The sequence below is a fragment of the Xyrauchen texanus genome, chromosome 36 (genome assembly GCF_025860055.1).
Source record: "Xyrauchen texanus isolate HMW12.3.18 chromosome 36, RBS_HiC_50CHRs, whole genome shotgun sequence".
NCBI lineage: Eukaryota > Metazoa > Chordata > Actinopteri > Cypriniformes > Catostomidae > Xyrauchen > Xyrauchen texanus.
This window is the reverse complement of record NC_068311.1, coordinates 26,141,398-26,166,029: the sequence shown is the minus strand read 5'-3', so window position 1 is coordinate 26,166,029 and position 24,632 is coordinate 26,141,398. Positions and strand designations below refer to the sequence as shown.

General features: G+C 38.3%; 1 protein-coding gene across 2 annotated transcripts; it reads right to left on the bottom strand.

Annotated features, from left to right (window-relative positions):
- Nucleotides 1-4,675: 4,675 nt before the first annotated feature.
- LOC127630286 (uncharacterized) lies at nt 4,676-22,469 on the bottom strand. Of its 2 annotated transcripts, none has more exons than XM_052107787.1 (7): nt 22,344-22,469; nt 12,841-12,980; nt 12,081-12,294; nt 10,277-10,436; nt 10,123-10,183; nt 5,288-5,371; nt 4,676-5,068 (listed from the first exon to the last, which is right to left on the bottom strand). In XM_052107787.1, exons 1-7 carry the CDS (start codon nt 22,393-22,395, stop codon nt 4,964-4,966), a joined length of 816 nt encoding a protein of 271 aa, XP_051963747.1. In that variant the 5' UTR covers nt 22,396-22,469; the 3' UTR covers nt 4,676-4,963. The 2 variants fall into 2 exon arrangements, with proteins under 2 accessions (XP_051963747.1, XP_051963748.1); XM_052107788.1 differs by lacking the exon at nt 22,344-22,469 and adding an exon at nt 13,062-13,394.
- Nucleotides 22,470-24,632: the final 2,163 nt, after the last annotated feature.

Below are 24,632 nucleotides of genomic sequence, written 5' to 3'. Positions count from 1 at the left end.
ACATCAAAATCTATCTACGTTACATTTCCTACTTATTTCAGGATAGACAGAATTGTGTCCCCAAAAATCCGTGTGGCCGTTGCACGTAAAACAATAAAGAAAAACAGGAGAGCACAGTAGGACCACCTCTCCCATCTCCTCACTAATGTACATCAAAGTGCACTGGTGAGAGATGAGCTGCAAGGACAAAAACACACACAGAATGGTCATGTTTACGGACAAATGTTTAAAATTGTATGATGTTGATGATTCTCAAGCTGCATAATTTTGATGCCTACTGTTTGGAACAGCCTGTGAATTGGGAGCACACCCATGATGCCTAAAAATGTTGCCTGGGAAGGCAGCTCACTGGGAAAGAGTGAGCATTAATACGTGAGTCTGTTATACTGACTGATACAGAACCACTTTTAGCACAGCAGGCAGATTTCATGATTAAAATTGTATATATATATATATATATATATATATATATATATATATATATATATATATATATATATATATATATATATAAACAATGTTAATCATTGCATTGCAGTAATTGCATTATTACAAAATGATGGTTAATTATTATATAATTAGTTATGCATTCAGCTTTTATGACCATATTAAGAGATTACATGGAATATTTGTACTTTAAAAAAATGAAATTTGTTACAGCACAGGACCATTATATATATATAATTACAAAAATAAGACTCCTGTAGTCAATTCACCAAAAATGATTTTTCCACATTATGGCCATAGTAAACATTATATTAGGCTGCACATGAAAAAAACATAAAATGGAATTAAATAAATAATTTCACACACCTAGCACACCTAGACGAGAAAAATATCTGAAAAAGCACATACATGAACCTATGCATTTGGAAGCATATTTTTACATGTTTTTTATTTTTTACTTTTTTTAACCTTATATTGATGGTAATGTCACTGTCAATATAAAACCGTTTTTTTTTTTCATTGAGGTTATTTGTTGACATGGTAAAAGAAGTAGAGCCATACTCACTTTTTAGTTAGATGTATAAAACTTAGCTCACATGTTCCCCTTCTGTCACTTGCTCGAAGTTGTGTTGATGAAGTGACACTAGGGGTCGATCTTGAGAGCCCCAGACTCCTTCAGTTCTTTGAGAAAAGGCCAATGAGAATTGGCAAGTAGAATTTGCATGCCACTCCCCCCGACATACGGGAGCTATAAAAGGGAGCTGCAATGCAGATTAATTCGAGTGGTTGTTGATCAGCAAGCTGATTACTACTACTATTCCATTCACCTCTTCAGAAGCATGTGCTGTTGGATATTCTGTGCACTCCACTAAAGACTACGCCCCTGGGTGGTTTGATAGTGCTTTAAAAGAGTATATTTCCTTAATTAGAGCAGGCACATTGACGTTGAATGTCTTTTTAAAGACGCGTCTTTTTAAAGATGCCCTCCAGTCTCTGTGCAGTTCCTGGATTGTTACCTCTCTGCCTCTGATGGTCATGATCACTGTCTCACGTGCCTGGGTCAAAATCAAGTTGAGGAAGCGTTCTTTTATGGTTCATATTCTCATTGCGAGAACAATGGGTACGGTTCCACCGAGTAATCCCCACGGACCGCCTACTCCTAGGTACGCTCATTTGCTCACATCCAGTTCTGGGATGAGACGGGCAGTTCGCATCAGTGCCAGCCTAATGTCTCTTTCGGAGCTCACGAGCCAGATGAGATGTCGATCGCTGTGTCGGAGAGCACCTTGGTGATGTCAGACTCTCGCCTTCAGGTGTGGCAGCTCAGTCTGAGGCCGACGTGGAGCTGACCGCCATGCTTGCCCGGGCCGCCGCAATTGTTGGGCTTGAGTGGAACCCTCCCCTCAGCACTTGCGGCTTGTTGACTGGTTTCTGGGATCGGCAGACTGCTCGCAGCCACGCCCCCCTCCGGTCCACTTCTTCCCGGAGGTGCACAATGAGCTGATGCAATCGTGGAAGCCACCTTCAGCTGCCCGAACCAGATCCTTCAGCTTGTCCACTCTCACTACACTACTATATAAACTGCCAATGTGGTTTACACTCTCGTCTCATGTCGCAACTCGCCCGTCATCTCCTCCTCTGGAGTCAGCGGCGACTCGGATCGCTGTGGACCACTCAAATCCCTGGCAACCTCAACACCACAGCAGATGCTCTGTAGAGGCAGGTAACACTAAGGGGAGTGTGGAGACTCCACCCCCAGGTGGTCCAGCTGATTTGGAGTCGATTCGGCAAGGCACAGGTAGACCTGTTTGCCTCCCCGGAATCCTCCTATTGCCCGCTCTGATATGCCCTGATGGGAACGCCCCTTGGTACAGATGTGCTGGCACACAGCTGGCCCCGGGGGATGCACAAATACACGTTCCCCCCAGTGAGCCTACTTGCACAGGATCTGTGCAAGGTCAGGGAGGACGAGGAGCAGGTAATTCTCGTGGCTGTGTATTGTCCGACCCAGACCTGGTTCTCGGACCTCATGCTCCTCACGGCATCACCTCCCTGGAAAATTCCCCTGAGGCAGGACCTTCTTTCTCAGGGATGGGGCACCGTCTGGTACCAAGCCCAGACTTCTGGAATCTCTATGTCTGGTCCCTGGACGGGACACAGAAGACCTAACTGGATCACTCAGTCCAGAGCCCCTTCTACAAGGCAGCAGTATTCCCTGAAGTGGCGTATCTTTGTTAAGTGGTGTTCTTCCCATAGCAAAGACCTCCAGAGGTGTGCAGTTGGGTCAGTGCTTTCCTTCCTGCAAGAGAAGTTGGATGGGTGGCTGTCCCCCTCCACTCTCAAGGTCTATGTAGCTGCTCTTACCTCTCATGTGACCTCTCCGTGGTCCTTTTAGGCCTACAGAGAGCCCTGTTCGAGCCCCTAGAGTCAGTCGAGTTAAAGGCCATCTTATTGAAGACCGCTCTCCTTACCATGCTCACTTCAATCTAGAGGGTCGGGGAACTGCAAGCATTCTCTGTCAGCGAAGAATGCCTAGAGTTTGGTCCGGAAGACTCTCACGTGATCCTGAGACCCAGACCGGGCTATGTGCACAAGATTCCCATGACCACTTTTAAGGATCAGGTGGTGAGCCTGCAAGCGCTGCCACTGGAGGAGGCAGACCCAGCCTTATCATTGCTGTGTCCGGTGCATGCTTTATGCATGTACATGGATCGCACGCAGAGCTTTAGATGCTCTGAGCAGCTCTTTGTCTGCTTCAGCTGGACAGTGGAATGGGAACGCTGTCTTCAAACAGAGGCTTGCCCAGTCAGGTGAAACCACGAGTTGAAGCTGTGCACTCTTCTCTCCCATGCATGTTCACGATCTGTGAACCCTGAATGTCCTTCCTCCTAGCCCTCTGGCTCACAAATCCAGTGGAGGAATTTATAGCCGGACCCAGTGCGTGTGCTAACGTGCCCTGTACTGTAGTAAGTGCTCCACAGGTCTTGGTTACACCGGTAACCTCCTTCAATGTATCTTCCGCGGTGCGTTCTCCCTTTCGGTAGACCCGCGTCTCCCTTGGCAGAGCCCTCTCTGCCCCGGTCGCTGCGTTTGTAGAACTCCTCCCCTACGAAGGGCAGGACCTACTGCTGCACCTCTTTCATGGGTGGCTTCTGGCCCATATGACATATTCACCACTTTTTACCCTCCCCTTCAGGTTAGGGTGTGGTCTCCACAGGGTATTTTCCCTCTGAAAGAATAAGAAGGAAAATGGACACCTTCCCTGGCACATTTTATGAGCATTTAAAAGGCCACAGCCAAATCTAATATTCTGAGAAAAACTGGTGGCTGGTGTTGGCCTGCTTCCATACCCTCTGGGTTGTTGGAAACTACACTACATTTTTACATTTACATTTGGCAGACACTTTTTTCCAAAGCAAATTAGAGTGAACTTATTACAGGGACAATCTCCCCGGAGCAACCTGGAGTTAACTGCCTTGCTCAAGGACACAATGGTGGTGGCTGTGGGGATGGAACCAGTGACCTTCTGATTAACAGTTATGTGCTTTAGCCCACTACGCTACCACCACTCATTTTTGGGCCATCTGGGGAGGCTATGTGCAGTCCGAGTGCATCTTTTTCTACGCTCACTGTAGCTTGCCTACTCCTGCATCGGCAGTTCACGTAACACAATTCAGCCATGTGCCGTTTTGTATAGGGACCCCTAGTGTCACTACATCAATACAATGTCGAGTGAGTGACAGAAGGGGAACGTCTCGGTTACTGTCATAACCTCCATTCCCTGATGGAGGGAACAAGACATTGTGTCTCTCTTTTCACAGACTGTTCTATACCGCTGTAATGGCCGTGACCTTGTCTCGGCTCCTCAGTGCAAAACCTGAATAAATCCGCATTCCAGCTCCCTTTTATACCTATATTTCGGGGGGAGTGGCATGCAAATTCTACTCACCAATTCTCATTGGCCTTTTCTCAAAGATCTGAAGGTGTCTGGGGCTCTCAAGATCGACCCCAAGTGTCACTACATCGACACAACATCTCGTTCCCTCCATCAGAGACGGAGATTACGACAGTAACCAAGATGTTTTATACATCTATCTAAAACCCACATAAAATGCTTTTAAAAAAAGAAACACAGTGTGTAATAACTTTATGAAACCATGATTCTTAAATATAATTGAGAATCAAAATAATACAAAAATCTGATGCAAAGCTTGTACATTGTCCTATGTATTACACATTTACTTACCAAATAAATTAACTTATATTTAAAAGAAAAATTATAAAATAAAAAACTGTGAGAATTTATCAGATACATACAATTCAAAGTTTAACACACCCCAAAAAGTACTGATTAAATAACAGCACAAAAGGAACTACTGCCTCAAGCACTTCCATGTCATAATAAAAAATTGCTTTCATTCTCATCATTATAAATAATGAATGATTCGGTGTGTGTTTCTTATGTTATTAGCCTTGCACCAAGCAATTATGAGCTATTCGGGTAGCAAATGTGAGTTCAATGTCCCGATACGGGTTCCACATCCTCCCCCTGCCAATCAGAAGGAAGACGTCTGTTCAGTCCAGCTTTGACAGGATCATTTGGCATGAAGGGGAAACCACGCTGCAACAATTGAAAATACACACAGACACAGAAACAAAAGCCATTTTACTGTACATCTTGTGCACAAATTAATTCTATACTAAATGGTTGTAATCCAGTTTACACATGCAGCTGTGTTTGCATATATGCACCATATTTCCCTCTAATATTGCAAAGAGAAATTATGTGATTCTCATATTTGAATCATCCAGTTCATATATTGCTGATACTCTTGCTTACCATGGTAACATAGATGCTGTCTGCATTTGGAGTGGTCGGAGGAGTGCACATGTCTCCCAGAATAGGCATAGAACTGAATCTGACCTGAGTTATGAGAAACAAACAAGCTTAAAAGGCAGTTTTCAAACCCTACTGTACACAACCAGCTACAGCAGTGCTTTTTTGTCTTAGGGGCTTTTCCACTGCATGGAACAACTCGACTCAACTCGACTATGCTTGCTTTTTGGGGGTTTTCCACTGTGGATAGTACCTGGTAACTTTTTTTAGTACCACCTCGGTCGAGGTTCCAAGAGAGCCGAGCCGATACTAAATGTGACATCAAAACCCTGCAGATCACTGATTGGTCAGGGAGAATCGTCACTACCAGCATCACTGGATTTCTGACTCACGACATCAACCCACTAGTTTTAAAGTTATCAACAGCGATAACAATATAATTTGTTCACGCAACTTTCAAATTGTGAAAAAAGATGGTCAACTCGTTAGTGATGAGCGAAACGAAAAAGTCTCTCAGGAAGTGTCTGAGATGTTGGCCGCACACGGCTACCACCAGACCTACCAACAGTGTAGGGAAATTGACTACAGAACCATCAAGGAAAATTGGAAGTGGTTCGACCAAATGTACCCTATCTAAACCGGCGAGCAATGGGATGGAGAGTGCCCTGGACTCAGCCACGATGGAGGATGGTACAATTTTTTTTAGTTGACCAGCTACTGGAAGCTTGCTTCTAAAACAACCAATTTAACTGTTACACTTGTGTAAAATCACCATGCAACAACTGCTTTATGCAGCACAATGAGCTAGTATCTAACAGCTAGTGGTTGTGTTATTGTTTGTGTCGTGTTTAAGATGATGTCAAGGCATTAGAGGCGTCACAACTATGACGATCATCCTATAATCCCACCCACGTTGATGGGCACTAAACTGCAGTGGAAATGCAAGCTCCGAAAAGTAAAGCGAGTAGAGTTGAGGCGAGTCGAACCGTGACGTTCAGTGGAAAAGTGACATTATATACTCTACATCCACAGGCCCATAAGGCTTAAGTAAGAATAAAGTTGCTCTTCGTTGACAGAAAATGTGTTCCACAGAACAAAGAAAGTCATACAGTGAGTGAATGAAGACAGAATTTAAATTTTTTTGGGAGAACTATAACTTTAAGTTGTCAATGGAATACACATACACCTGGTTGGGAATAGCTGACCTACACAACAGATCTAAACATGCCAAAATCAAACCTCTACCCCAGAGGTGCAGAACTCATTTGGGGTAGGGGGCCACATTGGCCAGAATAATCTGCCTGATCTCACATAAAATTCGGTAAGTGTGTGCCAATATTTTTTTAGACGAAATCGGTATACTTTGACCAAATTTTAAACACTACCTCCAGAGGCTAAAGCGATAAGTGTTTCAGATCATATAAAGTGTGACATCCATTTATATGCAGGAGAGGTCGCCAGAAGCCAATTGTTAAAATAATTATTTTCAGCTGAACAGGATGTAAAACAGTGAAGAATTTTTTTAATTTTATTTAATCTACCCAACAACCGAAAACCCAAATCTAACCATAACCATTAGTAGAGACAAAACGCAATGTTAGGGATAAAAATGCAAACTCCTTAGCACACCTGTGATTGTTTACACAAACGTGATTGCTTCATCATTTGAATGGGGACTGAACTGTGGTCTCCCATGTAACTGACACAACGTGCTAACAGTCATGCCACGAGGGAAAGTAAATGTTGTTGAGCCGTTCCAAATATGTCAGATGGGAAATGGGGCATGTCATTGAGTCGGCATACTGTTGCCGATCCTAGTTTACTGGAACTTTCAGAAACAGTGTGCCGACTTTCCGTGTGATCATGTTGGAATATCACATTAGTTGAGCCATTAGCCTACATCTGACCACTTCGATAAATGTATGAATGTTTATTCAAAGTACTAGGCCTACCAGGTATTGCTATTAACAACTTTTAACTTTATTGCAATTGTATGTTGGTCAAACTAACTACAAGACAGAACAGCCTGAAGAAAAGCAAAATGGAATTCTACGGTAGATATATACAACAACCATAACAACTATAATACTTCCTGTTTTATGAATCAGGCTTAAAACAGGGGAGGCTAGGTGAAGTTTATGCTTCCTACTTAAAACGGCCTGATACCTGACACATTTTTGTCTTTAACCAATAAATTGAACATTACTATATCTAAATTTTTGCAAACTAACTTTTACGTGTCAAATTCTACATTCCATTGCAGTTTCCTGGTGAAATAAGATGCAACAACATCTGTGCTTTTTAATAACTTTCACACAAATCATAACTACAAAGGCTGATTATGATTTTTGAAACCGAAATTTTTTGCACGATTATTCACACTTTGCTATGTCATCATCCTGAAACACTTTTACTTTAGCGCATCATTTGAATATTATACAAGATATTGAATATGATAAGTTTTAACGCTTGTATTACAGATTCACTAACAATTATACACTAAAAGGAATATTCAGGGTTCAATACAATTTCAGCTCAATAGACAGCATTTCTGGCATAATGTTGATTACCACAAGTACAACTTATAAATATTCATATTTCGTATTTATTGTTTTTACATGTGTTTAAAGTATGTATACTGTTTATAATTAAAAAAATGCTATAGTTTGTTTTATAAGGCAATGAAGTAGGGGGATGTTCATCAATAAAAGGTTGAGAAACACTGTCATAGATTATTGGTCTTTGGACTTGGAAGACTACGGCTCGAGACCAGTCAAGCAAGCAAGCTAAGACGAGGGTGTCATAGAAGGGACACAATAAGACTTGGTTACTTCCGAAAATGTCCTTTGCATTTCTCATTTTGTTTTTGGACACTATCGGTTAGGTTTAGGCATTTGGTAAAGGGTATGGATGTCTGTTTTGTTCACCCCTCATTTATCTTTTAGGGCACTACCTCGTTTGCTTACGACATTATATAACTCGTTTTTCATGCCCCCATTAGACATTTCACTGGGAAACTACAGCTAAATGTATAATAACACACGTTCAAAAATGTTGCCACGGTCATGTAATTATCAAAATCAGGAGTGAGTGTTTGAGCATTTTCCACCAGTTTTGCCAACTAGTTTCAATGGAAAGTAGCTAAAGCCTGCTTAAGAAGTCACTAAATGTCACTAGATGACATCATATGCTAATTAACATATTCGTGACATCACCACATCTCATTTGCATTTTGCATAGTGTCCACCATTTGCTTCTCTGTGCTTACCGTACATACTGAAATACAATTTTTAATTCCCTATATACAAATGTAGCAAAATGTAAAGTTTATTACATGTTTGAATACAATACAAAGTACAGAGTTGTCTAAGTAAGTGTCTGAATTCAGAGAGTTCAAAAACAGGAATGAACAACTGTTTAAAAATCTCCTGTGATTAAGTGCATGAATAGAATAAAAATGAACGGTCAAATTAAACTCTTTAAATGTAAAACTAAAGGGGATCAAACAATACAGATTCGTGATTGGTCCTTGCCAACGCTGTTTACACATGCACAGCTCATTCACGTCTATGCCATCTGCCGTACGGTTAACTGATTGTGCTGCTCCGCCTTCTCGCCTGCTCACCTCTCTCTCTGTCAGTCTCACTGAACAGAATAGACGCAGAGAGAGGTATGCCTCTGAGTGCGGGCAGGAAATCAAGACCACGCGCTCGCGGGGCAGTATTGGCGACTTTCTTCTATGGAAGTAGCTAAGGTTTGTCCAAAAAGTCGCTAGATTTGTCGCTAGTTGCTTTTTGGAATAAAAGTCGCTAAAGAGGTCTGAAAAGTCGCTAAATCTAGTGACAAAGTCGCTAAATTAGCAACACTGGTTGCCACTTTCATAATATAATTTAAGTTATTGTGTGTTAGGCAAGACTGCAGTTTTTAATATACTGTATTTTTATTTTCTTCAGTTCATTACAGAAAAAAGCCTGTTCGCATATATAGGCACTTCCAAACATGTAGGCAAGGGCTGCTAGTTTTGATTATTGTGGAATAAGATACTGTTAGGATGTGTGCAAGCCAACATTGGCAAATTTGTCTTTTATCACAGAATTGCACTATAAATCAATCAATTCCATTGGTAGATTGACGGATGCATCATAGGGTTTACTAAAGAGTGGCGAGGTAAATAATTAATAATGTTGCAGTTGTTACTGGTGACTTTCAGAGAGGGGAAATGTGCAGGATTGTCCTCTGTAATCTGTGTCTCTAACAGGACGAGTTTCCGCTGAAATGCACGAAAGCCATCATAGTACAATGTTAAAAGTTAATCTTAAGTTTATTTTGCAGTATGCTGTTTAGAATGTTCAAATGGTCAGTGATGTCTACCATAAAGGCAAGATCCAGAATCCATTCCAGGTGATCAAATTCAGTCAGTGATTTTCATTTGTTTATTGTACAGTCTAACTTCCTTTCGCATTTTGAGAAAACACTTGAGCACTGCCGCTCGACTTGACCCTTGCACGTCCTGCAACTTAAATATATGTTTGTTTGTTTTTTTTATTTCACAAAAGAAATATTCTGCTGACTATTTGTCTTGAAATATATGGCAGGTTTTTTTGAAAAAAATATTTTCCCTCATTGCACAAAGATGACCTTTAACCATGACTAGCTACAGTAGGTACTTATGCCTTTAAATTTTAATGTCATAGACTAATGATGCCAACAAGAGAACTTCTAGTGAATACATGAGTAACTGCATCTGTGTGAGGGTTATTCTGCAACTGCAATAGATTTCAGTTACATGGCCTTCGAGTCGTATGCGGAAGGAAGAAGTTACAAAGATTGTGTGTTACCTTGTATATGTTGCCCATGTCATTAGTGTCAGTTCCGGTTTGAACCTCTTTCAACTTTTGCCTAGTAAAAAATAAATCACAAGATGAAGCCAAGCTGAAATATCTCCTACAAGCTGCTATCTGCAACTTCTTGTGTGTATTGAAAACATCTTACGCTGAGACGTCCTCTTTCTGTTGAGATCTGCAAGCTTTCCTCCATAAAAACACTGGAACAACTAACAGCACAAGCCCAGCTACAGACACCAGAGGCACCCACCAGAGAAAATATACCTCCGCACGGTTCACAGCTGTATTTTTAATTGTTCTCTGTGATCCTAAAGAATATATAGAAAATATCATGTAAAAAGGGCTGAACTTTTATATATATATATATATATATATATATATATATATATATATATATATATATATATATATATATATATAGGGCTGTCGATTTAACGCAATAATTCAGTGCAATTAATTTTACAAAAATAACGTGTTAAAACAATTTACGCATTTAATCGCACTTCCCACAGACCATAATTTGGAAGATTCCTGAAAAATACAAGCTTCTAGTACCACTTGTTTACTCCGGAGGGCAGTAAGTGAAACTTCAGCTGTGTGAGCAACGCAGCACAGTTTATACAGTGAAGAAAACACTGCAGTAGGCGTTCTTGTGTTAAAAACACACGAAGAGATCTCAAGATGTGTTTAAAGATTCAGTATTAAACTATAGAACTTGACACAGTGACCTAAACATTTGATTTTTATGATGCAACGCACCCGAGACACTACACAAACATGTCTGACACAGGTTGTGGCTGGATTAAGATTCTGAACATTCGGAAATTACCTCATAAATACCCCACTAATTGTTTTCTTGTAGAGAGATTTAATTGTGATATCGACATATTCTGTACATTTTTTGGTCTGCAGGCAGAAACATTTTTTAATTTATTTTGGAGTTGTCCCAACTCGACTTGCTTTTGTCTGATATTCAAGATTGTTGGAGACATATATCGTATCATTCCCAGCTTTCAACTTTGTTTTGAAAATGTTTTATTTGTTTTTTAGCTATGACATGTGTCTTCATGAGGAATATTATTTGATTAATTTTCTGCTTTCGTTGGCAAAGTTTAGTTTTCACAAATGTAAGTATGGTAGTTATAATCTATTAGATTTAATTTTTAATTCAGAGGTTCAGGAATACCTTTACAATTTCCAATTTGAGTAACAAGAAAGCTGTAAAGTGTACTGAAATATGTAAACAATTTAATATTTTTATTTATTTAAACTGTTTATTTATTTTCCTTTTTGATGTTGTTTGTTTTAATATACCTCTTGGCTCTAGATGTAAAAGTTTTGTCACAATAAATCTCCAACTGATTAACAAATTCACTTGTGAAATGGATTGCTGTGAACTGTATGCCAATGATTGACTTATGATCAATAATATGGTAGTAAACAATACATTGTATTCTAAAACCGCTTTTTGAATGGTCTTATCAGTGATTAACTCTTCTGCCACAATAATGTAATGCATTTTAATTATCTGAATATTTTATATATTTTTAAATATTTAAAGATAACTATGTATAATTATATATTGATATAAATATGTATAATCATTATATATTGATTTATTGTTATATGAGGGGCTTTCTCAGCAAATATTTGTATATGCGATTAATCGCGATTAATTAATCTGGAGACCATGTAATTAATTTGATTAAAAATTGTAATTGATTGACAGCCCTAATATATATATATATATATATATATATATATATATATATATATATATATATATATATATATATATATATATATGTGTATATATATAACAAATAATGTACATACTGTATATAACTTGCATTCTTTCATTGTATTATCTTGGCTCATGCAGTAGAGTGTAAGTGAAATCACACTAGGTTCTGTTGTATGAATATGAAAGAAAAAAAAAAAAAGTGTATTACCTGAATGGATTAAAAGGTGTGTATGATTCTTGTAGAAAATGCCATCGAGACGCAGTCTGCACAAGTAAGTTCCATTGTTTTCATAGGTCACGGAATGGAGAAGTATATCAAAGCTCCCCAATTTTACATTTCCCAGAAAAAGTACATCAGGAAGTATTGATACAGTTTGATTTCCGATGTAGTAGATGATTATTTTATTCTTAGATGAGATATCCTGCATTTAAAAGTACAAAAAGTGGTTAAGTGACATCCTAAAGTTTTAAAGTGTCATAGGTATATCACCATAATATTAAATTAATGTTTCACCCAAAAACGAAAAGTTAATAATTCGTTTTCCTCATGTTGTTCCAAAACTGTATGCTGTTATTTTTGTCAAAAGGAATGTTTATGGAGCTCTTTTTCTTACAAGGCTAGACCATAGTTCCAAAATGAACAAAACACACCATAATAGTACCATAAAAGTAGTCCTTACAGTAAAATATGTTTACTATATTCCACATTTTTGTTCTGTTCCTCAAATAAAGGTATTATATGGCTTCAGAAGACAACAATGCTCCTTTTAGGGGAAAATAACAGATACGTTTTGAAATCATGAGGGTGAGTAAGGTTTTTCATTGTTAAATCTATGCCTATAAGAATTATTAATGTTACATTTTGAGTACATAAACACTGTTCATGATTCATTTTTAATGTGGCAAAAATATTCATGTTTGTATAAATGAGTAAAGTATATTTGTGCTGGTCTGTAGTGCAGAAATACCTGGAATTCCCACTCCACACTAAGAGAGTTGGTGTCCAGAGGCTGAGGACATTTGGAGAAATTACACATCAAATAGACGCCTGTCCCAATTACAACCTTCTGGTCTGGACTCATCATTACACAACCATGGCTTCCATATACTGTCCAATGTAAAAGTGCATATTACTTCGCAAGGCAGTTATGTTTCATATTTCATATGCTTGGAATGAATGGATGCCTACCTGTAAAGACGAGTAGTGCTGTGACCAGGTACCACATTACTTGGCATGTAAAGATACTGGTAAGTTTTATTTATTTATTTATTTATCTATTTTTAATTTGAGAGAATACATAAATATATATTAAAAGAAATGCAAAAATTGCAAGATCACAAAGACTTTGGATGGTGTAACTCAAAAGCTCTTTGCCCCATTACCATCTTGGAAGCATTATGCTCTGTAACTCTTTGGTGTTTCATTATCAGTGTCTGAAACACAGCCACCACATCCTCTGTGGACTTAACACATTATCTCAGAGTCAGACGTGTTTACCACTGTAGCATTGTTTCACAAAAACACCAGGAGTTAAAATTATAACATATTTCTTTTGCACAAAGATTAGCTTATCAGCAGTGCAAATGCAATGGAAGGAAATTATGTGTATTGCCTTTGATAAATTCTAATGCATTGTTCAACTTTAACTAAAGTCTTGCAAATTTCTGGTTAGATCTTGTGAAGATTAAATCATACAGAAATAAAAAATAATAATTGGTGTCAGTTAGAGTCTCTGCTATACAAAAATGTGATGAAACGGAAGTTTAAAAACAACAACTGCTGAGGAAGTTGCCATAAATTGTAGACAATTAACAATCTTTAATTTTTTTATTTATCACACAGGTCCACATGTTGGTACTGAAAGATCCAGTACCCTGACAACGACCTCATTCTGCAGAGTTTCTGCCGAGCACCATTTCCCATCATCATCAACATTTTTGGATCAGTTTTTAACTATATTTTTACCTGTTTACCTTATCCTGTGGCGTACCCTATCGTACATTGTGACTGGGACACCTGGGTTCTTGTTCCATGTTAAAAGCAGAAGTAATTGTGTTCCCATAATCAGTGACAAGCATTATTCAAAGGTTCCGTTTTCCCTCTAAGATTAAGTATTTTACTCCACTGACTGTTAGGATTAGGGTTGGGGGTAGAGTTTATGAAATATGCATTTTCCTTCCTTGTATTACATAATTTACAGCTAAAAACAACTCACTTTCCTATTTGGGCATTTCACTCAGAGACTGGTGCTAACATGTTCCCTGTCATTAAAGACTCTTCCAGGTTTGGTCTCTTTTGGCTTGAATTTTGGTTAGCACACACTCAATTTACTTAAATAAAATTAATTAAAGCAACACACTTCTAAAACTTTTAATATCAACTTGATTTGGTTGGTAGCCATATCACCCTGCAGCTATTTCCTGGTTGCCCACTAAAGCTAAGCAGGGTTGAGCCTAGCCAGTACCTGGATGGGAGACCTCTTGGGGAAAACCAAGGTTGCTGCTGGAAGTGGTATTAGGGAGGCCAGCAGGGGGTGCTCACCCTATGGTCTGTGTGGGTCCTAATGCCCCAGTATAGTGATGGGGACACTATACTGGGTCCTAATGCCCCAGTATAGTGACGGTGACACTATACTGTAAAAAAAGCACCGTCTTTTGGATGGGACGTTAAACTGAGGTTCTGACTCTCTGTGGTCATTAAAAATCCCTAGGGCACTTCTCGTAAAGAGTAGGGGTTTAACCCCGGTGTCCTAGCCAAATTCCCCCCATTGGCCCCTATCTATCATGGCCTCCTAATAATCTCCATCCCTGAATTGGCTACATCCCTCTACCATCTCCTCTACCATCTCCTCCACCAATAGCTGGTGTGGGGTGTGGGGTGTGGGGTGTGTGGTGGGCGTTCTGGCGCACTATGGCTGCCATTGCATCATCCAGGTGGATGCTGCACACTGGTGGTGGTTGAGGAGATTCCCCCTATACTATGTAAAGCGCTTTGAGTGCCTAGAAAAGCGCTATATAAATGTAAATTGTTGTTGTTGTTGATTTCATTGTGTTCTATCTACTTAAATATGTAAAATGGAAGTTTACTCAACCCATTTGTATTGGGACTACATTCATATTTTTGGTGGTGATATTGTAGCATTGATGAAACTGGGATGGGGATTTCAATTTCCCAGCATGGGATTCGATTGCATGGGATTCAATTTGGAGAGTAAATGTTGAAGTCATTGCAAGATGAATATAAAGGGGATACTTGTTAGTGTTTAATGTTATGTTATGTTAAGACTTAGAACCGTTTCTGTTCTGTTGGAGTTTTGGGGGTTACCATTAAGGTGAAGAGTGGAGCTTAAGCTAACGAAGAGGACAGGTAGATGTTGCAAATTAAATGTATTTCTTTGTTGAGCAAATGCTGTGCTAACCATAGCTAGTTACTAAACTATACTCTGTAGTGCTTCCAACCAGCATGCATTTAACATACTAACACTCACTTTCATTAGTTAGTATTCAGTATAAAAACTAAGAGATTAAACTGAGCTAAATTAACATGTCAAGTTTTGTTGGGTTTACCCAATTCAACTAGTTCTTTTTTTAAGTTTTTATGTTGAGATTACATAATTAAGTTAAGAAAACTCATTTAACTCATTGAATGACTCATCAAACATGGAACTGTCATGAACTCAGTTTCCCAGTAAGCAATGCGGCCTCCAAACATGGCCACCCCGGATTCAGTTCCCACAACACAATGCACTACCTCATCCCAAACACCTGAGCTCTGATCAGCCTCACCTGCACCTTGTCACTACATTTATGACTACACCCTTTATAAGAAACCCTGTCACGGTTTGTCAGAGCAAAGTATATGCTCTATTCCTTGTGTCTAAGATGTTTCCAAGCTTTCATAGTCTGCCTGATCTCTTGTTATAGTACCTTTGCCCAGGGCCGGTGCTACCTATAGGCGAACTAGGCAGTTGCCTAGGGCCTCGGCCTTGGAGGCAGGGCCTCCAAAACATACACATGCTTATCCACCAATCAAGAGCAGCACAATACTATGCTGTTTGTCCATTGGATATAACAATTGTCATTCACCTGTAGTTAAACCAATTAATATCACCGTTTACATGCGAGTCACTCCCAACCTCTGAATTTATGAATGAAGAGATTGTAGATGAATAAAATCCAACTTTTCTGCAAATTTATCTGATGGCGCCGAAACGAACTCATCCTTCAGGGGCTGCTAAGCGTAAGGCTAAGCAGGCACGCAAGGAAAGTGCAGCTTGTGATTCAGGTATCATCTATTTTTGAGTGATTGTAATGTATTGTAAAAAATAAACTGATTCTAACGATCAGCGTCATTTTGAAATAGATCTTTTGATGGTTATTTCCAGTTCAAAAGAGCGCGAGCGCCGTTGATGGACTGAATTCGCTTCTGACACTTTGAGTCCGAGCGTATGTAGCTACAATGCAGACTTTTGTTAGAAAAAAGAAATACATTCTAAATGAACCATCCGAAAGAGTCTGATTCGCGGAAATGAATCGGACTTCCAGTCACTGTTGGAGAGATAGAGGCGAATTCATGATTAACTGTTGAACTGAATCTTACAAAGGAGTCGATTCTCCTCGATGGAATCGATTACAACCTGTGGAATAGAATCTTGATTCCAAACGCCTCTGAATCAAGGAATCGATTCTTTTAGAATTGATTTCCAGCCCTAGTCAGGAGCTGACTCGCAAAATACTACAGAAAAAGTAAAGTTTGTCAGTCAAAGAGCAAACGCACTATACTAAAGCATTGTTTATTATGTTTTAAAACAGTCTGTATATCTTCTAAAACGCAGATGTTTAGCCTACATTAACTGCTCTAGTCTATCATAATAGACTATAGACCATAATAGACTTCATTTTTTTCGTTTTCCAATCATAAATACTGTTGCAATATTTATTGAAAATAAGTATGCAATCTTAAGCATATGAATAAGCACACAATTAGAGTTGACGAAATTAACTTGTCTTTTCACTTCCACTAGCAGCTGATTTGTGTATCATAAGGTATTTCTCTACAATACATACCTAATATGACTATATTTAGTCTATCAAAAACAAAACTGTTCATTATCCCAAATAGTGGGTTAGTGTGTTACCATAAATAAATTACTGAACAAATTACTGCAAAAAACTTCCTGACTGCTAAAAAAAAAAAAAGATGACTTTTCAGATGATTTTTTGTTTTGTTTACCTTAATTAAAGTTACATTAATATGCACATTTAAGTAAAAATATAAAAATACTGATAACAGGTTTTGTATAAATAAAATGGTTAGGGATCATATTTGTTTTCCAGTCTTTTTTATTAAATGATGTTTTATTAACAAAGTTCGGGAGGAGCACATTCAGATAATCAACGAGATAAGAGGTATATATACTGCAGACTTACCTCTGTTCATTCACAGTTTATCAGCATCCCTCCACCGCCCCCATCTCCTCACTTTGATTTTTAATAATCTCTTATTGGATGTAAACAACACAATCCAAAATACAATGCAATCCAATGTAATGCTGTGTAAATCTGGCCAAAATTCAGAGCCTGGAGCCCTCCCCTGGACAGCATGCCAAATACGCATAATCTTTACTCTATTTAATTTGATGTAAGTGTGAACTCGTGAATTCTGAAAGGTGGAGGGGAGGAGGACATGGCGGGGGGCCTCCAACATACATTTTGCCTAGGGCCTCCAAATGTCTAGAACCGGCCCTGCCTTTGCCTGTTCTGACCACGAGTTTGCCTCTAGCCCTGTTACCTCTGTTTGCCAATCGCCTGACCTTCTGCCTGTACTGATTATTGGATTTTGCTTGCTGTTTGAACTGTACAGTTCCCTGATTCACATTAAACTGCCCTTACTGCACCTGCATCCTACTCTCCTGGTGATATTGCATGACAGGAACCACTGTCTACAATTGAATCAAGTTCACCAAAAGAGCAACAGTTTATTTTTGAGCAGACCAATTTAGCTCAGGAAATATCAATATACTGTTTCCAAATGTCCAATGAGATCAGTCTGAAAATATACACCACATATTCAAACATAAATATTATACACAAGTGAAAATATTATACAACATAGAACATGATTGATTTCTTACTGTAAAAGTACACTTTCTAAGGAGCATCTAGCAGGACTAGTTTGAAATGGACCCAAGTTTGAAAACCGCTGCCTTAGAGGCTTTAATAACACAAAGCCGTAAGCTTACAAAAAAACTAATGAAAACGTCCAAGGTTTTGAATCTAAGGAAACTATAAAGATAAAAGATTTAAGTATGACTACCAACCGTAAAGCAAGACCTTTACATTTTCCAGTCTGGGCAATAGCCTAATATTCTGAAACCAAATTAATAAAGATACCAGAAAGACATACCTCTAAATAATAAGGAGATGTGTAGATGCTGTTTGTATCTGACAAATGATGTATTATTAATTAAGGAATGCAGGTCAGTCAAATTAACAATGAGAACACTTTTCACATGAACAAGGATCTCTTTCGCCCTCCAGTGTGCCATTTGTCATCAGATATATTAGAATTAAAAAATACAACCTATCACTTGTATGTCTATGAAAGGTATTTTCCTCTAGAGGAATGAGCCATTATTGTGTTAAATGAGGCTTTCAGGTAAGTAAATCACCTGAGGAAAGGAACATTTATTATTTAGCTCTCTATCAAAAGGCATTTCCACATTTTTGGAGAGAGAGAAAATACTGTATGATGTGGTTATATAGGTCAGAAATTTCATCAGCTTGGTAAAAAGATTTATTCATGAATGAAACATGGCCATTATGCTGCAATAGAGACTTAAGAAACAGGGGAAAACTTTTGTTGTTTTTAAGTTTTAAATCGTTTATCGTTTGATCATTTAATTAATCATCAGATCACTGAGTCTAAGGCTCCAGCCCCCCGCGACCCTGTACACAGGATAAGCGGTTGACGATGGATGGATGGATGGATGGATCACTGAGTCTATTCATGAGTAAGATAATATGAAATCAATTATTTGTTACTGAACACATGTAATGGCCACATATTTGAACTGAACTTGTTGTCTCTAATATGCATTCTCTATTCAGTGTGATTCATACTAAGATGCAACAATTGCAGTATTCATTAGCTGTATTGCAGTTGGGAAATGTGAGCCAGCTGCAGCATGTAGTGACTCTCAGTATAATACATGCAAATTGGAAAGGCTTACAGCTCTGGAACAGTTGTAATATATATATTTTGTGAGACTTATTGATGGCTACATGAAAGTCACACCAAACTACATGAGTTTTCAGTGATGAGGCAGTCAGAAAATAAGACTTTTGACAATCTGCACACTACCTGCAATTATATGACTCCTACACAGTTTCTTAGACACAAACCACTGTACATGCATGTACAAGAAAAATGCATAAACACAGGCTAAAAGCTTATTTTGTAAAACCTCACTAAAGACTTTATGATGCATATAATGTATGTGGCAAGAACAAGTTGAAAACCTGCATTTATGTATACATTTGTCTTAAAATCTGGTTTGTTCTTCATCTGAGTTACAATAATGAACAAACACAATCTGTTTTAACTAATGACACACATATTATAGTATTTTTCTTGTACATATTGAATGCATCATTCAAACATTCACTGTGAAGGTTGGAAAAAGTAAGTGAGCCCTAGGCTAATGAAGTCATCAAAAGCTAATTAGAGTCAGAAGTTGGCAAACCTACATCCAATTAATGAAACAAGATTGGAGGTGTGGGTTAGAGCTATTTTTAATTATAAAAAGCACTCAAACATTTTTAATTTGATATTCACAAGAAGTACCTGCTGATGTGGACAATGCCTCGCAATGAAGAGATTTCAGAAGACCTACAATCAAGAATTCTTGCTTTGCATAAAGCTGGAAAGGGTTACCTCGAAGTTATCTCGAAGAGCTTAGATATTCATCTGTCCACAGTTAGACAAATTGTCTATAAATGGAAACAGTACTGTGCTTTAGTACTGTGGCTACTCTCCCTAGAAGTGGCTGTCCAGCAAATATATCTCAGACACGGAGGCAGCTGGGATTTGTCCTCTGCCACCCAGATTGAGGCGAATTACTACGTAACCACAAGGATTTAAAAGCAAATTGGGAATTGGGCATCTCTGTTCTTTGTTCAGTAAAGACATGAAAGATTATAATCGTTTGTGTGTTGTTAGCTTAAGCACATTGTTGTTTGGCTATACTTGTGACTTTGAAGATGAAATCACATTTTATGTCCAATTAATACAGAAAACCATTTGATTCCAAAGGGTTCACTTGCTTGTTCTTGCCATTGTATATTCTCTGTAGTTCAGTTGAAGCAATTTTCTTTCATCAGAATTTAATTGAATGCGAAAAGTCCTAGTACCCTTATGCAATGAGCATAAGCAATCTGCCCCAAAGTCCAAAATGATCTCACCAGTAATTCCAATGTTTTAAATTTTTTCCACCACGACCTGAGCCGCCAAACTCTGTGTGAGTGTGAACAAAAAAAATTGTCTGTTCAGTTTGGCCATGTGTCTGAACTATTATTAATTTGTCTCATGTCAGACATTAGCTGATTTCTTATTGGGCCTTTTTAAATTGGGAAGGATGTTTGCAGTTCTAAAAAATAAAGTATATTTTTTTATGTACATTGAACTCTTTTATTTCAAACGGTCAAGGAGAATTAACATTTTTCGTTATATGACCCCTTTTAGAATATAAATATGTTCCTTTTTCTGGTTGGACTTCAAATGAGACGGCAGCCAGTAACTGAGATTCAGAGTATGGCCTCAGTTTTCAGTATCAGTCTATGCATTGATTCCCTGGACAGCTTTAGTATTTTTGTGCCAATTGTTTAGACAGAAAAAAAAAAAAAAATACATTGGTCTAATCATTCCTACACCTGGTGGAGATGGTAAGGCTAAGTCTACTATGTCACATTACAAAACTCCTTATAATTGCAGACATTTAATAGTTTATTAAGAAAACAGATCTTAATTATCAGTCTATTTCACATCTGTCTTTTATCTCCAAGGTATTGGAGAAGGCTGTTGCTCAGTAACTGGGCTCAGTCTTGCACAGGAACAACACTTGTGAGATGTTCTACTCAAGGTTTATCTAATATCTAATCATAGCATAGACAACACTACTTTGATTTCGACAAGTTCAAGTAGCAGTGGTGTAACTACAGGCAGTGCAGGGTGCACTGGGGCCTGGGATGGCTGGCTGGAACAGAATAGTGAAAACAACAGCGGGCCTGATGGTCGATGAACCCTCGTGTCACTTAAAACTCGTATGACTTCTTTTCTTGGTCACAAAAGTAGTTTGGAAATATCGAAGCTGCTTTTTTCATACAACAAAATTGCATGGCGATCACTGGCTGTCAAGTTCAGTAGCATTTTCACTTGAAGTATTACATTTTTTTTTTACAGATTGGGATGGTATTTGAAAATTGCACTGTCAGGATAAATGTGCAAACATATTACCCATGGGGTCTACAACTTGTCACTGGGACAATACACTTAAAGGCATGGGTGTAGAATATGCAGGGGACATGTCCCCCTCATTTTCAAAAAAACTAAAGTCTGTCCCCGACACATTTTCATGGGGCAAATGTGTTTACGTTGTGTATTTCACCCTGACATTATCCTGTAGGACAGGGGTATTCAATTAAAGTTTCAAGAGGTCTTGTCTCTACATTTATTTCCCAGCAAAGGAAAATAATAATTTCCACAATGTCAGTAGTCAGTATGGTTTTGAAATGATATGTTTGTTTGCTTTTTTTTTTGGACTAGTTATCATAATGTTTCATAATGTTTCCACATTGGCAGCAATAGTACTTTGTAAAAATATAATTCAAGATAAACAGTCAAAATAGTCTCTCCAAAGCAGAGATGACAACACTGGCCCAGAGAAAAAGCCAACGCAGTGGGGTGTGAGGGATCTTTTCTACCAAAAGATTAGGCAAATAAGTTTAAATATTTTTTTTCATTCAGATAACTTTGTATGGGACATAGTAGTAATTGTGACTGAGAAAATATAGGTTACTGTATGGGGGTTCAGGGTTAAACCCTGAGAGAAAATTTAGAAAATGTAAAAGTCAGAATGGGCCTTTATTATATATTTTCTTAAAGTGAGAATCTAATAACATTAAACTAACCATTTATATCTTAAAAATACTGTTTGCTTAAGTATAAATGGGCTGACTATGAAATAATGGGGACATTCTCATCAGAAGCAGAGAACTCTACTAGCCAGTCTAACTAATAATTTCTATTAGTTATAACTAATCAGAGATGATGACATCTCTGATTAATTTTCATAAAATTAAAACAAACTGTTTGTCATGAAATGCACGTAACATGCTGATTAATAAAGCTAAATGTAAATGGAAAAAGACATTGGTCTAAAAAGATGACACGAGAACTTGTCCTGTCACAAACCTGATTTAGCTGAACCGTCCGAGTCATTTATCAGGCAGATGAAGATTCTCATTTTCTGCACTGTGTTTTATCGAAAGACGGCAGTCTCCATCTACATTGCAGCTCACCGGGTCTCTGCTGCTGTTGTAAAAATAAGTGCACCAGGAACTCTATGTAGCTTAATCAGGTTTTATGCGATGCCTCGTTTATCTCGCAAGGGAGAGAGGCAACACACACGTAGCAGGAAATAACTGTGAAGTGCTTGTGTCGTGTATAGTTCTGTAGTTTTGATGCACTGCTCACTAAAACTGTAGAAGCTTTATGATAGGAAAACTTTTGTCATTATCTCATGGTCCGGATGGAACCAAGCCAGGGTCCGGACTTGGACCGCGGTGCGCTAATTGGTGACTGCTACTATAGGATATCTTGATAAACTTGGGAATTCATTTTTCACTTGATAATGGCAAGCAGTCCAGGCCCCAATTCATGTTGGTATGTGGTGCCCTTTTTACACCATACGTAGTGCTGCGTGTTATTCCAAAACAATTCTGTCTTAAATACCGAAGCTCTTCAAGATATATTTGTAACCCTTTCCAGCTTGAAGCAAAGCAACATTTCTTGATTGTATGTCGTCTCCAGGGTTGGACGGGCAGTCTGGCATACCGGGCATTTTCCCGGTGGGCCGACGTACTTTGGAGCTGATCAGGGGCAGACTGGCCAGCGGGAGAACCGAGAAGGCCGGTGGGTCGGCCGCGTAACATGCCGAATGGGCCACGATAAGCAAAAATGTGCCGCCGTGCTCAACATCTTTTGGGCCAGTTGCCATGTAAAATCCAGGGCCGATTTCACTTCCTAGTCCAGCCCTGGTAATCTGAGATCTCTTTTTTGCAAGGCATGGTCCACGTCAGCAGATGCTTCTTGTGAATAACAAACTCAAAATGTTTGAGTGATTTTATAAGACAAAGTAGCTCTAAACCACCCCTCCAATCTCTTTTCATTAATTGGATGCCAGGTTTGCCAACTCCTGACTCTAGCATTTGTTGACATCATTAGCTTGGGGGTTCAAATACATTTTACAACCTACACTGTGAATGTTTGAATAATGTATTCAATATCTGCAAGACAAATACAATAATTTGTGAGTTATTAGTTACTACAGATTGTTTTTTTTTCATTATTGTAACTTAGATGCCAAGACCAGAAGACAATTAATACATAAATGCAAATAAGGGTTCACATATATGTTTCTTGCCACTGTATGAGTAAATGAAGATGTTAAAATTCACTGGTCTATCTCTAAAACCTGCTCAAACATTAACATGTCATGTACCATTGTTTCCATGGCAACCATGTCACACCCAAGCTGCATGTCAGCAACAGATTTAATTAGCAATTTACAAAAAAATCATGTAAGTTGTCTTGTGATATCAACTGAAATTTTTTTGATGATGATCTTTGCTATTATTGGGATCTTATAGCTTGCATCTTAAAAACACATCTGTTACATCAAACAGAAAACTACTCGATACATTTCTTTCTGCTCACTGAACATTATGTCCCCCTCACTTCTAAAAGTGAGGGGGACACTTTGAGTCCCTTCTCAAAGGTACACCCACAGTACTTTGTTCATCTCCTTAATTTGTTTTACAGATAACAAGTTGAGAGAAAATTTTACATGAATGTTGGGCTCTAGTTAGATCCAAATTCCACAGATTTCTATTTAATTGTGACACCTGTCATTCACAAAGCTTTACACATCTCCCATTCTTGCATGTTTATTTTTTAATAATGATTTAAGCAAATTTCATTATTTTAAGCTACTGATAAACATGCTCTATACTCTCAACTCTGTTTATGCTGCATACTACAAATTGAACAGATTTTCTCTAAACATTAACTGTGAAAAAAGTCCACTTAGAGCACATATACAATTAAAAGACATCTAGGTGTCAAGGATGAATTGTCACTGGTATCTATAGGCTGCCCCTCACCTGTATACCCTTTATAGGCAGGTCTATTCTCTAGTGTATGTACATCTTAGAGCTGAGATCTTTGTATTTAATGCAAAGTACATTCCAACAGCAACTAGTACATTTATGCTACTGCTATTGTATTTTTACACATGCTTTACATTTGTAAAACATATTACACAAGTTTACCTAAATAGATAGAGATTGCCTTGTAAAATATTGTTAAACAGTTCAGAGACTTATAATCATTTTGGTACTGTGGCTTACCCAAGGTCACATACAATTTAGCACACTGCTTTTGGCACATTTTTATATAGGCTATACTTACTTTTATATATAT